A 17284-nucleotide genomic window follows, 5' to 3' on the forward strand; every position below is an offset into this window, starting at 1 on the left:
TGATTTAAATCACTAGTCAGAAAGACTCGATTTAATCATGGATTTCTACATAAAAGTGCATTCTTGTTGGTTGTTATAACCTTAATACAGGGTTCGGCAACCTTTGGCACGCGGTTCCCCAGGGTAAGCACCCTGGCGGGCCGAGCTGGGCCGATTTATTTACCTACTGCGCCCGCAGTTTCGGCCAATCGCGGCTCCCACGGGCCGCGGTTCACCGTCCCAGGCCAATAGGAGCTGCGGGAAATAGTGTGGGACGATAAGAAAATTAAAAAGAAGTTTGTGTGCAATCAAAAATCATCTACAATGTTTTAAATCTATTGACACTGTATCACAAACATGAGGCAGGAGTGGAATGTATTACTGAACAGTAGACAACATATTGCTGACCTGCCCTACATGATACAGCAGCCATTGGCACAGCACTGAAGTTCCAATTGTTCCTTTCCAGCAGAGCTCAGCGTGGTGATGGGCAATGACTCCTTCTCTCTGAATGCCCACACCTGCAGGGTCCCACAAGATTCCATACTATACCCTCTTTTCCTTTATATTTATATAAGACCACAAGATGGCGAGACGTCACAGGCTCAACTAACAACGGTGCACATATAATACTCAACCAAATATAACATTCACCACCGAAGCAACCACCTCTTCTGCTAAGATACTAGAATGCCTATTAGAACTAGCTAAGATGGGGGTGGGCAAACTACAGCCCACGGGCACATCCTGCCGGCCACCCATTTTAATCCAGCCCTTGAGCTCCCGCTGGGGAGGAGGCTCTGGGGCTTGCCCTGCTCCAGCACTCCAGCTGGGGAGCAGAGTAGGGGCCCGTGCGGCTCCCGGAAGCAGTGGCATGGTGTCCCCTCTGGCTCCTACGTATAGGAGCAGCCAGGGGGCTCCACTCCACACGCTGCCCCCGCCCCAAGTGCTGAGCCCGTAGCTCCCATTGCCCAGGAACCGCAGCCAATGGGAGCAGCAGGGGCGGTGCCTGCAGATGGGTCAGTGTGCAGCAGAACTGCCTGGCCGCACCGCCGCCTAGGAGCCGGAGGGGGGACATGCCACTGCTTCCGGGAGCTGCTTGAGTTAAGTGCCGCCTGGATCCTGCACCCGGAGCCACCCCCCGCACCCCAACCCCCGGCCCAGCCCGGAGGCCCCTCCCGCACCTTGTCAGAGTGGTTCCTGGGGCCCTGTTTGACTCCTCACTAAGCTTGGATGACCAGGTAGCATGAGTTTCTAACCCCACCTTTCTAGGACTGTCAAGCTATTAAAAAAATTAATCATGATTAATCGCACAATTAATCACACCGTTAAACAAAAATAGAATACCAATTATTTAAATATTTTGGATGTTTTCTACATTTTCAAATATATTGATTTCAATTACAACACAGAATACAAAGTGTACAGTGCTCACTTTATATTATTATTTTTATTACAAATATTTGCACTGTAAAAAACAAAAAAAATATTTTTCAATTCACCTAAGTACTGTAGTGCAATCTCTTTATCATGAAAGTTGAACTTACAAATGTAGAATTATGTACAAAAAAATAAACTGTACTCAAAAATAAAACAATGTAAAATTTTAGGGCTCGGAAGTCCACTCAGTCCTACTTCTTGTTCAGCCAATCGCTCAAACAATTTTGTTTACATTTATGGGAGATAATGCTGCCTGCTTCTTGTTTACAATGTCACCTGAAAGTGAGAACAGGCATTAGCATGGCATTGTTGTAGCCAGCGTAACAAGATATTTATGTGCCAGATGCACTAAAGATTCGTATGTCCCTTCATGCTTTGACCACCATTCTAGAGTACATGCTTCCATGCTGATGACGGGTTCTGCTCGATAACAATCCAAAGCAGTGCAGACTGACACACGTTCATTTTCATCATCTGAGTCAGATGCCACCAACAAAAAGTTGATTTTCTTTTTTGGTGGCTGAGGTTGTGTAGTTTCCGCATCTAAGTGTTGCTCTTTTAAGACTTCTGAGAGCATGCTCCACACCTCGTCCCTCTCAGATTTTGGAAGGCACTTCAGATTCTTAAACCTTGGGTCAAGTGCTGTAGCTATCTTTAGAAATCTAACATTGGTACCTTCTTTTCATTTTGTCAAATCTTCAATGGAATTGTTCTTAAATCGAACATGGGTCATCATCCGAGACTGCCATAACATGAAATAAATGGCAGAATATGGGTAAAACAGAGCAGGAGACATACTATTCTCCCCCAAGGAGTTCAGTCATAAATTTAATTAACATTTTTTTAACGAGAGTCATCAGCATGGAAACATGTCCTCTGGAATGGTAGCCAAAGCATGAAGGGGCATATGAATATTTAGCATTCCTGGCACATAAATACCTTGCAATGCCTGCTACAATGGTACCATGTGAACACCCGTTCTTACTTTCAGGTGACGTTGTAAATAAGAAACGGGCAGCATTATCTCCCATAAATGTAAACAAACTTGTTTGTCTTAGCGATTGGCTGAACCTGAAGTGAGACTGAGTGGACTTGTAGGCTCTAAATTTTTACACTGTTTTGTTTTTGAGTGCAGTTATGTAATAAAAAAAGCTACATTTGTAAATTGCAATTTCACGATAAAGAGATTGCACTACAGTACTTGTATGAGGTGAACTGAAAAATACTATTTCTTTTGTTTATCATTTTACAGTGCAAATATTTGTAATAAAAATAATAATATAAAGTGAGCCCGGTACACTTTGTATTCTGTGTTGTAATTGAAATCAATATATTTGAAAATGTAGAAAAACATCCAAAAATATTTAATAAATTTCAATTGGTATTCTATTGTTTAACAGTGCGATTAATCCTGTGATTAATCACAATTAATTTTTTAATTCCAACTTTTTTTTTTATGTTTATCGCATGAGTTAACTGCAATTAATTGATGGACCTACTTCTTTCACCTCCAGCTTGCTAGGAAACGTCAACCTTCCCTTCCAGGTGAGGAGTATTATAATTCACTGTATCTGAAGCTGAATGTGAAGACAATGCTCTGGCTCTAGCTGGTACAGTGTGTGTCTGCCCACCCTACTCCAAGGCTTAGGCCACCATGAGCATGAGGGCCAGTGCTCCAGTTCATCCACTGGCTCACAGTCAGTTTCAGATCCCTGTTTAAGCCTCAGTCCCAATCTTCAAAGCAGCTAAAGGATCAAGTCTCAACTATATTAAATGCTGAATTTCAATCTATGAACTACAAAGACAGTTGCATTGGAACAACACAGATCACAAAACATGTGAGAGCTGGGGACAAAGAATTCTTGGTTGAGGAGATCTGGCTATGGAACAAAACTTCCAAAGGAGATTAGGTTAATTCAGAATCTGACTGTCTTTAGGAAATGTTGTAAAACTTTCCTCTTCAAAAAAGCTTTTTCCCTATAGCAAAAATGACACTCACAACACAGACACCTCCAACTACCCAAAGACCTGCAAATTAAAATAAAAAACCCAACCCTATTAACACAAATAAATCAATAAACAAACAAACAAAATCATTCAAACAAATCACACACACATATCCCCAAGTAGAGATGTTACTCTCAAAAGGGAGGAGAACCAGAAACTCCATGAAGCACCCTAGGAACTTAGCTATTGATTTTGATCTGACACTCAGATACTACAGTGATGGGCAGCAATATAAAACACAAACCCAGATAGAAAAAGAGAGAGAGATTATCAGATAACCAGAGGAACTGAAAACTGGACTGGAGCTATTAGTGGAAATCTAAAATACACATAAATAGTATGTCCAATTAGTTTAGTTTAGGACTGAAATTCAGGGTTGTGTGTGTTTTTACGTTATTGGATTTATTTTTAAATTTGATAAATTTAACAAAAAAATTAAAAGTACATCTCTACCCCGATACAATGCTGTCCTCGGGAGCCAAAACATCTTACCGCATTATAGGTGAAACTGCGTTATATCGAACTTGCTTTGATCCGCCGGAGTGCGCAGCCCCGCCCCCCCAGAGCACTGCTTTACCACGTTATATCGGTTCGCATTATATCGGGGTAGAGGTGTATACATATTTACTGGAATGCAATACACACACAAAACTAATATTATATAAATAAACACCAAGTAGCTGACAATATATTTTAATGTAAAAAATAGTTTTTATAAACCTTTACAAAAGACTACCATCAGGTACCAATTTAGTAACAAAGTTTCCAGTCAAGGTAGGGAAACATTACTTCAGTAAACACCCTGGGCCCTGCTGTTTACAATTCTCATCCCTGAGGAATTTCCAGCAGCAGTAACATTTCATAAACGGATGATGACCTATTCAATTGAGCATTCTCAGTGGAAGAAGTTGAATTACTGATTACTAAGGGTCCCAGAAATTCTTGTTTGATTTGTTATTTTCCCTCAGGCTCTTCACCAGCACTCTGAGATAGCCAACACACCACATTCTCTTGCAGTATTTCCATCTAACAGAACTTCCTGCTTCTAGTCTAAAATGCTTTCCCAAGCAGCAAGAAAAACATTTAAAAGTTATTTCAATCATATCTTCAATAACCTAAATATTATAGAGAAAGACAAGGTGGGTGAGGTAATATCTTTTATTAGGACAACTTTTGCTGGTGAAAGAGACAAGCTTTCAAGCTTACACAGAGCTCTTCTTCAGATCTGGGACGGTCCAATAAAAGGTATTACCTCACCCACCTTGCCTTGCTAATATCCTGGGACCAACACAGCTACACCACCATTGTAAATACTATATAGGTAGGCAAACATAGTTATTATAGCAGAAAGGTACGTCATAGGAAGAGAGTGAGACAAGAAAAAAAAAAGCCAACTAAAAATTTTTATTAAATCCATTGAGTACCAGATTTAAGAAGCTGAAATATATGAGAAAAGGTTCTAAGTCATAGAACTAAATACTATCCTCCACTGGCACAACTCAATTGAACTCAAAAGAATAATATGGCTCATGATGTCTGACTTATTTTTCTTTTAGGGGGAGGGTGTTAAATCTTAAATTGACATTTTAAAACAAAAAATTCAAACATGTCAATACTAGCTACTAGGATTGCCAACTTTCTGACAGCAGAAAACTAAACACCATTGCTCTGCCCCTTCCCTGAGGTCATGCCCCTGATCCGCTCTTCTCCAAGGCCCTGCCCCACTCACTCGATCCCCCCTCCCTCCGTTGCTCACTCTCCCCCACCCTCACTCACTTTCACTGGGCTGGAGCAGAGGGTTGGGGTGCGGGATGGAGTGAGGGCTCTGGCTAGGGGTGCAGGCTCTGGGGTGGGGCCAGGGATGAAGGGTTTGGAGTCAAGGAGAGGGCTCTGGGCTGGGGCCGCGGGGTTCGGAGTGTGGGAGGGGGCTTTGGGCTGGGATAGGAGGTTGAGGTGTGGGAGGGGGTAAGAGCTCTGGGGTGGGGCCAGAAATAAGGGGTTCAGGGTGCCTCAGGTCTGGGGCAGGAGGTTGGGGCGCAGGAGGGGGTGTGGGCTCTGGGGAGTTTGGGTGTGGGAGTGGGCTCAGGGCTGGGGCAAGAGGTTGGGGTGCGGGCTCCAGGCAGCGCTTACGTCATGAGACTCCTGGGAAAACAGCAACATGTCCCTGTGGCTCCTAGGCAGAGGGGCTGCCAGGGGACTCCACATGCTGCCCCTGTCCATAGGCACCGCCCCCGCAGCTCGCATTGACCTCAATTTCCAGCCAATGGGAACTGCGGAGCCAGCACTCAGGGCGGCGCTTGCACCACGGGCAGGGGCAGCGCGTGGAGCCCCCCTGGCTGCACCCTGCGCCTAGGAGCCAGAGGGACATGCCGGCTGCTTCCGGGAGCCACGTGGACCTGACCGCTGCGGCCAACCGGACTTTTAGTGGCCCAGTCAGCTGTGCTGACTGGAGCCGCCAGTGTCCCTTTTCGACCGGGCATTCCAGTCGAAAACCGGATGTCTGGCAACCCTACTAGCTACCATTACTAACAGTAAATTCACAAACTTAGACTCTGGACACATCTACACTGCCCTGCAAGTTCAGACTACTGGGGTTAGAATAGCATGGCACACCAAAGTGCTGTGCTGTAATTCCCCCAGGAGATGCTGCAGAGATGAACTAAAAGGTTCCCAGTTCACATTAAGTTAGTCCTCTTCAAACTGGATTACATTAATGCAAAGAAGGAACCTTTTAGTTTGTGCCTGCAGCATCCACATGGGGGAGTTACTGCGCAACACTCTGGGGTGCACTGCTATTCACACCCTCTAGTCCAAACTGTTGGGCAGTGTAGACATGCCCTCAGACTTCTGAACCATAGATTGCTTGCTAGCAGTACTTACTAGGAAGTTGGATAATCCTTGCTGACATCGTAATGCATAATACAGAAAAATATTTGGATCTAATACTGTGTGGTCTCTTTGAAAATAATGCCTTAAAATATTTACTGATAATTTTGTAAGAACCATTGTAAACTGAACTTCCTCACTACAGAACTGTTCCTGCCAAGTGCTATTTCCTTCTTATCTTCCATTAAAGTCAAAGGGAGCCAAAGATGCTCAGCACTTTGCAGGATGAGGCCTATTGGTCCTCTAAAGAGAGAAAATGTGTAAAGATTTGATTTACAGAACTACCAGCAATAAAAACACATTTGACGTCAGGATCACTTGTTAAAAACTGATCTAGCTGAGTTTTCTAAATAAAACATCTTAGTTTTTACTGGTAACTAACAGTATGGCAGCAATGCAATGAACTCCATCTGATGTACAGTACTTTACATAGACAAAAATCATGAAAACATACTATGAAAAAGCACTTGAGATAAAAAGAAATTTCAAGACCACGCGTCTTTCAAACAGTAAAATGTCACTTCTACTTTTAACATACTTGTTAGTATCATGAACATATGAAGTTTTAAATAAAAGTTTAGACATAAGCATACAAAAGGACTGCTACAACATGAAACAAAGTTTGCTATTATGAAACAACTTTTGAAAGCATAGTTTATTCCTATAGCACACATCTCTCAGTTACGGTGTCATTAAATATAAGCATATGCATTTTAATTTGTCAGAACAGCCATAGTACATGTCCACGTTTACCAAAGTTGTCAACCTCTATTGCCTATTGGTAATTTTCATCCCCCACCTCCTCCTCAAAGCACACGCACACGCACACGCACACGCACACGCACACGCACACACTTTGTCCTTACAAGGAAAGCAAGAAATCTATTTTCTGCTAGGTCTGCAACCAATTCAGAGACTGCTAATTAACAAGAATCCAGGAATAACTTGGCAAGGGAATTGAGTCTTGTGTATCACATTGCTTTCAACCCTTTTCTTCGCTTTCAACCCTTTTCTTCACACAAAGCCAGATTCTGATACTCTTTATGAATAGCATATGAATGTGAAATATGAATTTCTCCACAAGGGGCCCATTGATTTCCTAGGACTACTTGTAGTTTAAGTAAAAACACAATATGTATAAGGGTATCACTAACTGGCACTTAATTACCCCAGAACAATACCTAAATGAATGAACTTTAACCAAACGTATATAACTTCAACCAGATTAGAACACAGACAAAACACCTGGATTGGTATCAGATATATCAAATGATAGATTTTCTTTTATTTTGCTAAAAGGAGTACTTGTGGCACCTTAAAGACTAACAAATTTATTTGGGCATAAGCTTTCGTGGGCTAAAACCCACTTCATCAGATGCATGCAGTGGAAAATACAGTAGGAAGATATATATACACAGAGAACATGAAAAAATGGGTGTTGCCATACCAACTATAACGAGAGTAATCAATTAAGATGGGCTATTATCAGCAGAAGACAAAAAACTTTTGTAGTGATAATCAGGATGGCCCATTTCAAACAGTTGACAAGAAGGTGTGAGTAACAGTAGGGGAGGCTTGTTGGAATCCTAGCCTCCCTCCTAGAAGAGGCCCAATGAGCCACCTATTGACCTCTAGAGCACCAAAGGAGATTCCCCCCTATCACTCCCCAGCCAAACCCTGCAATGCCTCTCCTGGCATTAGACCTCTCAAGGTCTCCAGGGGCAAGGCTTTCTTCCTAAGGATTCGGGTATTCCGAAGAAGAGAAAGCATGTGCATGCACATGTGCATAGGCGCATACACAGATGGATAGGGGAGGGGAAATGCAGCAGAGGAGGGAGGTACTCCCCCGCCCTGGATTAGATTAATCCAATTAACTTCAACTGTCTTCTACTTTCCACTTGGAAACTAGGATCAAGCAGAAATTTGTAATTATGGTGACTATTTTTTAAACAAAATTTACATTCACAAAACACCTTGCCTGATTAACTTCAATTTTGGTGACAGAACTCTCATTTTCATTGATATGTCTCCAGTGCTGACAACTCTTAGGATTTTATTGTGAGTAATGGCATTTTATCACAGTAACATGATTGAAAAAGCTCCCACTCCAGCTTTCCTAGTCATCCAAGGAGATCTCCAGCAAAGATGGGGAAAGAAAGACTTAACTGCTTGAAATTTCTAAATCAGACACACCCAGAGAATTTTTTTTAAGTTTAAAAAAAGCAGTCTCAGCATGTGTTCCAGAAATGTAAAGTAGCTAGTATCAAAACTTAACAAGCCCACCATTCCCACTATGGCACTACAAACAATTAAAAGAGGCAATATAAAAAAGCAAAATAGAATGGCATTAAGAAAATCTTAAACTAAGCTGAAGATCAAGAGGGAAGAGGAGGAGCTTGAGAAATGAAATACTGAAGAGTAAATAAATCTTATGTCTGTTGTTACAGTTAGCACTACAATGCTAGAGCAGAGAGCTAATATCCTAGGATTACACCACTTCAACAATTTTCTCTCTGTCTGCTATCAACTCATTCCCACAGAAGATCCACTCATGAGGTTAAGGAAAACTTCCTATTACTGCATCACCTCACAAACACCCATCTTGCCACTCAGCAGGTCCTGGACATAGGACAAGGGAAGAGAACAAGCAACCATCGGAGACTTCAATTCCTACTACAGAAATCTCTCAGAACTCCTGCTTAAAAATAAATCTCTCTGAAGCAGGACTGAGATTCCCCACGTATCTGTACAAAGCACTGTTGCCATGCTAAACTGATATCAGTGCTGTTTCTTTATTCTGTTTTATTCATGTTCTTATGCCCACCTAACACTGTGGTATCCTTCCCCTGCAAAAAAGGTAATGAGGAGACAACACGGTTACTGCAGAAAATACACATCATAATAGCTCTCAGCACTGCTGTCATGAGGGAAAGGGACAATATCCAACACCCAGTGCACACAGGTATGATTTTGTTTTGTTTTAAAAACCACATACATACACACTTTTATTTATGTTTGCATATATATATATATATATACACACACACACACACACACACACACACCCCTCTACCCAGTGGTGAGCTGGAGCTGGTTCGCACGAACCAGTTGTTAAATTTTGAAGCAGTTTTAGAGCCGCTTGTTAACCGGCTTCCCTGCTGGGCGGGCGGGCGGGGGGGGGGGGGGGGGGGCGGCGCTGCGCCTTTGATGGGCTCTGGCCGGGAAGTGTGTAATTTCTCCTTAGGCCGCCAGGGGGCGCTGCGCTGCGGGAGCCATGTGGGTTGCCGCCTGGCCCTGTTGCTGCTGCTGCTCCTCGGACCTCTGGCCCTGGGGCTCCCGCTGCTGCCTGGTGGGTCCCCAGCTGCTCTGCTGGGCCTGGGCTGCGTCCTGCTGCTCGGGCTCTCCGAGCCGCTCTCCCCATATGAGTACCTGCACCCCCTGCCCGCAGCCAGGCGCTGCAACACCCCCTGCCCTGTCTCCAGCCAACCCCTGCTGCACCCCCCTGCCTGAAGCCAGCCAGCCCCGCACTCCTCTGTCTCCAGCCCTGCCGCCCACCCCGCCTGAAGCCAGCCAGCCCTTGCCGCATCCCCCTGCCCGCACCAGCCCCGCACCCCCTGTCCGCAGCCAGCCCCGCCGCACCCCCTGCCCTGTCTCTAGCCAACCCCTGCTGCACCCCCCTGCCTGAAGCCAGCCAGCCCCACACTCCTCTGTCTGCAGCCCTGCCGCCCCTCTCTGCCCAAAGCCAGCCAGATCCGCACTCCTCTGTCTGCAGCCAACTCCTGCCGCACCCCCCTGCAGCCCTGACCGAAGCCTGCCAGCCAGCCCCGCACTCCTCTGTCTCCAGCCCTGCCAACCCCTGCCGCACCCCTCTGCCGGAAGCCAGCCAGCCCCGCACTCCTCTGTCTCCAGCCCTGCCGCCCCCCCCTGCCCGAAGCCAGTCAGCCCCTGCCACACACCCCTGCCCTGCCTGCACCAGCCCCGCACCCCCTGCCCTGACTGCAGCCAGCCCTGCACCCCCTGCCTCCAGCTAGCCCTGCCCCATGCCCCTGTCTGCAGCCGGCCCCACGTCCACTGGTGCTCTGCAGTTCCCAGGGCAGTAACCCTAAACACCTGCTTCAATGAGGGAGGCAGGGAGCAGCTGGGACCCACACATGTGCATACCCACCCCCCACCCCAGGGAGTGGCGGGGATCCACACATGTGAAACGGAGCTCATTTCTAGATCAGGCCCATCTATTTAAAAAAGAACTTTAGGTAGAGTTAACATACATCCATATTTTCCCGGACATGTCAGGCTTTTTGGGTCTTAAATCGCCTCCAGGGAAAATACGTATGTATGGTAACCCTATTGGTACAAAAAATACATACTGTGGAACATCTCTTAAATCAGAACTTTTTATAGGGAACCGTTTGTTAAAATTTTGTCAGCTCAACACTGCCTCTACACCCTGATATAACGCTGTCCTCGGGAGCCAAAAAATCTTACCGCATTATAGGGGAAACCGCGTTATATAGAATTTGCTTTGATCCGCCGGAGTGTGCAGCCCGGCCCCCCCGGGAGCACTGCTTTACCGCGTTATATCTGAATTCATGTTATATCTGGTCGCGTTATATCGGGGTAGAAGTGTATATGTAAAGAGCAAGTAAGAAGATCTAAGTACAAGTATAGTTGCTGATCTATAACAAGAGAAGGGAGAAAAAAAACTTTATATATTTCACATTTTCCTCATTAAAGTAATTGTTCCATGAACAGGGTAGAGGGGGGCACAAGTGAAGGGCTCTAGAAAAAATTTTATTCATTGGTACCGTCTTTCATCTCTAGGTCCCAGTTTTAATCCAAACACCTTTAACTTGAAAACTAGTCCATTTTCAAAATTTAGTTAAAAGCAGGTTCTACGCCTATTTGAGTCCCTGCCAAATTTTGTGCTTTAAAAAATTCACATTTCCTTATTTACCCTACTTCTTTTCTCTTTCACTGTTTGTGCAAGTCTTTCATATAGCAACAGGTGAAACTGATACACACGAAATACTGTCAAAGGCACAAAATAAATTGGGGGGAAAAACATCTAATTTTTTTATAATAATTTTAAGTAAAAAAAAAAAAAAGTGATATTTAATTTGATAACATCCCTTTAAAAGACATTACCATCTAATCTCTGTTTGATAGGCTATGTGTAAAATAGGTTAAATCCACTTCCTATATTGAGAGGAGTCTAACTCAAGTGCCTCCACAAAATTTAACAGTAGCAATATAGCATAGAGAGGCAGTCTTTCAGGCAGAAAACTCTTAAGCCATTTTTAGGTCAATATCAATACCTTAAACTCCGAAAAGAAAACCACAGGCAGCCAGTACAGACCATGAAGCTCTTGTTGAATGTGCTCATAGCAGGATATTCTGGTTAACAAACAGGTTGCTGGTATTGCACTAGCTGTCAGTTCTGAATGGATTCAACGTGTAACCCTGTGTACAGCACATTTTAGTAATCAAGACTGGAAGGGAGAAAGGCATGAATTACAGAGGCATGGTCAATTTGGAAAGAAAAGATTGCTAGCTCCTAGCCAGACACAAATAAAAATAAAAAAAACTTGGCTACCACGGACAAATTATCATCCAGAGATAACAAAAGGGATTCTAATCAGACTCTTATGATGCAAACGTGTGACATACACAACACACACTCAGTGGGACAGAATTTTTTTTAACCATCTCTTCTTTTCCCCCAACCCAATAACATCATTTCTGTCTTATAGATGGAGCCTCAATCAATTTGCCCTTGTTCACAACCTCCTAGTCACCACCAGATACTGTGAAAGGCACTATGAGAGAGGAATCTATAGCTGAGTGTAATGAGCATATTGGAAACAATGCAACCCATGCTTCCTTACTAATCCTCTTAATGGCCTTCTATACTTATATGAAGACAAAATGGAACCTCGAAGACCACAAGAGAGCAACCTCGAGGTAGAGCAATAATTGCTCTACACTCCACTTTGTGATCTCCTTGGAAGATAACAAATTCACATAACAGTAGCACCATCAACTTTCGCTGTCATGCACAAGTGTATGAATACCACATTGTGATCAATGGTTCTGAAGGCAGCAGATAGACCTAATAAGACCAGCAAGGGGATTTAATCTTCATCCATTACTAGATCATCATCCACCAACACAAGGACAGCTTTGAAACATACCTATCTCAGTACACAGTTTGACAACAATCAAGGAATCAGAGTTGTTTATCCACAACCTTTCCAATTACCAGAAAGGCCAGAGTCAACCTAGGTCAGTAATGGGACAGCTTTTCCAATATCTGACTTTTTAAAAAGTATATTCTTGCCTATCCCTCTTTAAATGAAGCTTAAAGATTTCAGTATCCTCAGCTTTCAATTGGGTCAACACTTTTTACCAGCATCAAGTAAAATAAAAATCCCTGACCCAAACTCTGAGTAAAATAAGAAGCCCTGATTCTGCTTCAACGCCTCCAACTGTGCCTTCAGAGCCTCCAACCACCTGTGTTACCACCCATTTCTCTCTCTAGCACCCCTTCCATCTACACTTCACACGTCATTACCTTAGCATCGCATCTGTAAGGACAAATAACTCAATGTTCTCATCAAGAAAATGGGTAATATTTTCACCATAACAGCTCTCTGCCATATGTGATTTGACTTTGCCCTCTGTTCATCTATTATACCAACTCACTGTCACTCACTCACTCTACACCCCATTGTTTTGCACTACTCTCCTAATGTCCATTTTCACTGGCCTATCCATGAGCCTTCTGACCTTACTTCTCACCTTTGTTACCACCAATAATCAACCTTCTTTCTCCATCATAGCCCACCCATATGGTTCCCACAAGTTCTGCCCCTTCATGTCCTCCACAAGCTCTTATGTACAATGAAAAAATATAAGAACTGTAAAAATCATGCCTAACCTAAACAATCTCAAATACTTTTTATTTTCTGCTACATTCCACTCCCGCTCTCATTTTATCTATTATCCAATTTCAACATGCACCACTCGCATGACATCGTAGAAACAGAAAATGCTTGTGATGTATGCTCTCACAATGCGGCAGAGTTTTAGATATCAGAAAAGATATATGTTCAAAGACAGATGCAGTTAGATCCACAATACTTCAATCATTTATACATGCACTCTCAAGCATTCTTTTCTTTATCCAAAAAAAATCAAGGATTTCTATTTAAAATGATCACCAAAGAAAAAGTGAATATTAGACATCCATATAAACAATGAAAGATATTGGAGAGATCTATTTTTCCCTCTCTTAATACCAAGTTTGTATTTGTTGCATGTACCTGAACTTTTCTTAGAGCCACAAAGATTAGAGCATTTATTAGCTCAGTGAACCATCTTGAGTAGTTTTTTCCAACCCCAAGTTTTAACTCCACAGCTGTAACAACTTGCTATCAAACTGCCAGCTATACACACTGCTCAATTTTCTTCTATGAATCCATGTGTCATTTCCCACCAAAATGCCGATTCAGATAGGTAAATAACTAGCGTTAACTCATTTTCTTTTTTTTTTTTTAAAGTGGTTAAAATCCAACTTTCAGTACCAAAACCTCACAATTTTTATATATAAGCCTGAAAACACACATGCCTTATGTATGGCACAAGAAGTTAATTAGGAAGATGTCGCACTGTATTGAAACAAGAACATTTTGTTGAATAATGAAGACATTTAATAGTCTACTTTCTATTATGTGACATTCCCACAGGGGAGTTTTTAAGGAATTTTGAAGTCAGCAAATATTGCAAGTTCTTTAGAAGTTCTTTCACACCTGTCATCCCTGCTTGAAGTGTCACATTCTGCAGTTTCTGTTAAGTTGCTGAGTTCCAGCTTGTACTGGTAAATGTAAAACTTACTCAATTTGCCTAGGTCAGTAAAGCACAGGTCAGTTAACAGGAAACCTCGTACATTCCCCCTCATTGAAGATTCATTACAAAATAAAGCACATACCTTTTAACTGGTCAGCTACCACACTCTGGCCAACTCGTTCAATCACCTTTCCATCCTCCATTTCGTAACGGTCATCCAAATATTTGGCAGTAGCTTCCGAAATATGGACCTTTCCAGCCACTCCCAACTGCTCCATTAGATTGGCCAAGTTGACATCATTGGACCACACATCAAACTTAAACCTCCTCATCCCCAAAATGCCACAAAGGACTGTCCCAGTGTGAACTCCAACTCTCATGTTCACCATTTCTTTTTTCTCTTGGCAAAACTGCTCTATGGCTTTAATCATACCCAAACCCATCTCAATGCAGCAATAGGCATGATCCGCTCGGGGCTCTGGGCATCCTGCTACACAATAATAACAGTCTCCCAAAGTACTTATCTTCTCACATTTGGTGTCCTCACACAGACGGTCAAAGCGGCCAAACAGATCGTTCAAAAGCCCCACCAATGCATGGGCAGATTTGTTTGCACTCATTTTAGTAAAGCCAACAATATCCGCAAACAAAATACTCACTTGTTCAATCTGCTGCATTTTAAAAGGACGGAATATAATGGGGGTTTTCTGTATGGAGGGTTTTTTCTTCCTGTTTTTGGGGCTTGAGGTGGAATGACGTTTGACTGAGTTCTCACTTTCATCATCCCCCTGTTTCATTAAGTCATCAGCTATTATTCTTGGCATCACAGAATGAATCATCCTCTCTTTCAGTGCCTTTTCCACTTCCAAATCTTTTCCATGCATGATTGATTGCCCCACTTTCAAGAACGTGCTCCTTGATCTGACTTCAGACATGATAAATAAATGAATACCAATAGCATGGATACAGATGTGAAGCAAGGCTTTACTCAGCAGTTCCCAGTAAATTACACTGGCTCCAAGGGGTGCAAAGCAGTCCTTATCACTGAAATGATAACCGAAGGTTTCAAAAAGGACTGAGTAGGATAGTCCCAGAAACAAGCTTAAATACAAAGGTAAGTGCATTACTGTGTAGAGCAACAAGAGCACTTCAACACACATAGAAAAACTGCCTACTTGAGAAAGGCAAGTGTCTGTGGCTCTCACAGGGGGAGTATGATTGGATGTGTCATCACTTCCTGAGATAGGTGTCAAAACTTGGAACTGTGGAGCCAGAGTCAAAATAAAAACCAGGAGGGTGAGGATCAGTGAGGTCCACACATAATGCTGGGCATAGGTCTTAGTGAAAGTGAACAGAAAAAATGCTACACATACTAAGAGGAAGCACAGAGCTGGCACCATGAAGACAATCAGTTTCTCTCTCATGTGGATTCCAAAATATATACCCCAGAGGAGACAGGCCACACCTATGTAGAAAAGGGCATAGCGAAACCTACGCTGGGTCTGCGGAAAGCATCTCTCCATACAGGCCTCTTCCAGGTTGTTGGAGTCGAACTTGGGGTTCCACCACTTGGAGGAGGCTCTCTCAAAAAGCTGCGGCAGCTTCTTCTTGCGCAAACCTGCACCACTGCTTCCCCCTCCTCCTGTTGCTCTGCGGGCACCTCCTGACTCCCCAGAGCTGCTACAGCTGGAGGAGATGCTGTACTTGCAATGCTTGGAAGAGGAGCAACCCTGGTGCTGTTTGGGGTTGATTCTGACCATCACACTGTTACTGTCTCCACTGGAGTCACAGCTCACCTCAGTGCTGTGGTGATGCAGTAACTGCTGGTGCGGTGGGGAAGCCATGTTGTCAAATTTTCTTTAAGCACTTTAGGAGATGGGTCCTTAGGACTTTAAAAACAATAAATAGAGTGATCTTTTAATTTTCTGACTTGGGGCTTTTCCTAGGACAGTTGCTTTTAAATTTCTTGAGAAATCACTGCCTGTTTAAAGAAACCGCCAGGCAGGCCCACATGATTCAGTTACTCATCCTTCAAACGGGGCAGACAAACAGGAGACTGGGAGCTAGGCAGGCCCACATATTCCAATCTAACGCTGTAGTAGATATGTCCAGCTGGCTGTCCACAAACTGGCAGCGATTTGTTCCAAGTTAGTTGCAGTTTTGCTGTCACTCCCCAGGTCCTTTCCAATAAGTGCAGATCAGTCTCGGGAGAGTGACAAGCAGTCCCCTTCGGGAAAAGATCTCTTCTCCATCTTTTTTGCAGCTTACCGAAGCGGAAGGGAGAAAGCCCCTTGCCTCCCCAGGCCAGGCGTGTTAGCAGCGTGTGGCTCTCTCACCACGGCCGCACCATCCCCACTCCTGACGTTGACACGGAGGAACAAGCCCGACTTGGCCCTGTCTGGCTCCCGCCCGCAGCCCGCGCTGCTCCGGCAGAGCCGAGGCGGCCCAGCGCTTGGTGCCAGGTTATTTTCCTCGTCCCCAAAATTCCCCCCGCACCAGCAGCCTCGGGACGCCTGGGAGACGCAGCCGCCACGCTGTGGTGCCGCAGCCGCCGGCCTGTGCTGCTCCCTGTCGCCCCCAGGGGCTGGCGCGGCCGTTCGCACTCGCCGGGGTGGGGGCTCCACTCCCACCGGTGGGGCCTTCGGCCTCGGAGCCGCCCCGCTCTTTCCTGACGGGCTCCCGGCGCGCAGGGACCGGCCGGGGGGGGGACCGGCCCCCGCAGTCCCGCCGTGGAGCGGCAGCCCCCTCAGCCGCCGGCCGCCCGGCTCCGCCAAGGCCAGGCGCAGGCGCCGCCAGCCGGGCTCACCGCTTGGGGCGGCCGCCGCCTCCGCTCGTGTCTGCGTCCGGGGGCCGCGGGGTCCCTGGCGGCCCCGGCTCCCTGCTGGCGAGTTAATTCAATTACCCTTCCGGCGGGGAGGCGCCGTGCCGCCGAGGGCAAGGAGCTCCGCGCCCGGGCGATAGCGGGGGGCGCTGCCGCCTGCTCCTCCAGGCAGGGCGGGGGCGCCGGGACCGGGGCTGCCGGCTCAGGCGCGGCCGTGGGAGTGCGGCTGCAAAGGGGTGCGGGTCTCCGCCGCCACCATCTTCGGCTGCGGGCTGTCACTGAACTGGCTGAGGGCTCGCGCAGCGG

General features: G+C 45.1%; 1 protein-coding gene across 2 annotated transcripts in view; it reads right to left on the reverse strand.

The window, feature by feature from the left end:
• Positions 1 to 16775, reverse strand: part of ADCY9 (adenylate cyclase 9) — a 183425-nt gene extending 166650 nt beyond the window's left edge. For both annotated transcript variants that reach the window (XM_026659818.2, XM_026659816.2), the window contains exon 1: positions 14300 to 16775. In XM_026659818.2, coding sequence (XP_026515603.1) covers positions 14300 to 16001 — 1702 coding nt within the window. In that variant the 5' untranslated portion in view covers positions 16002 to 16775. The remainder of the gene's footprint in view (positions 1 to 14299) is intronic.
• Between the last annotated feature and the right edge of the window lie 509 nt (positions 16776 to 17284).

This window comes from Terrapene carolina, unplaced genomic scaffold (assembly GCF_002925995.2).
Source record: "Terrapene carolina triunguis isolate 2854851 unplaced genomic scaffold, T_m_triunguis-2.0 Scaffold695, whole genome shotgun sequence".
Lineage (NCBI taxonomy): Eukaryota > Metazoa > Chordata > Testudines > Emydidae > Terrapene > Terrapene triunguis.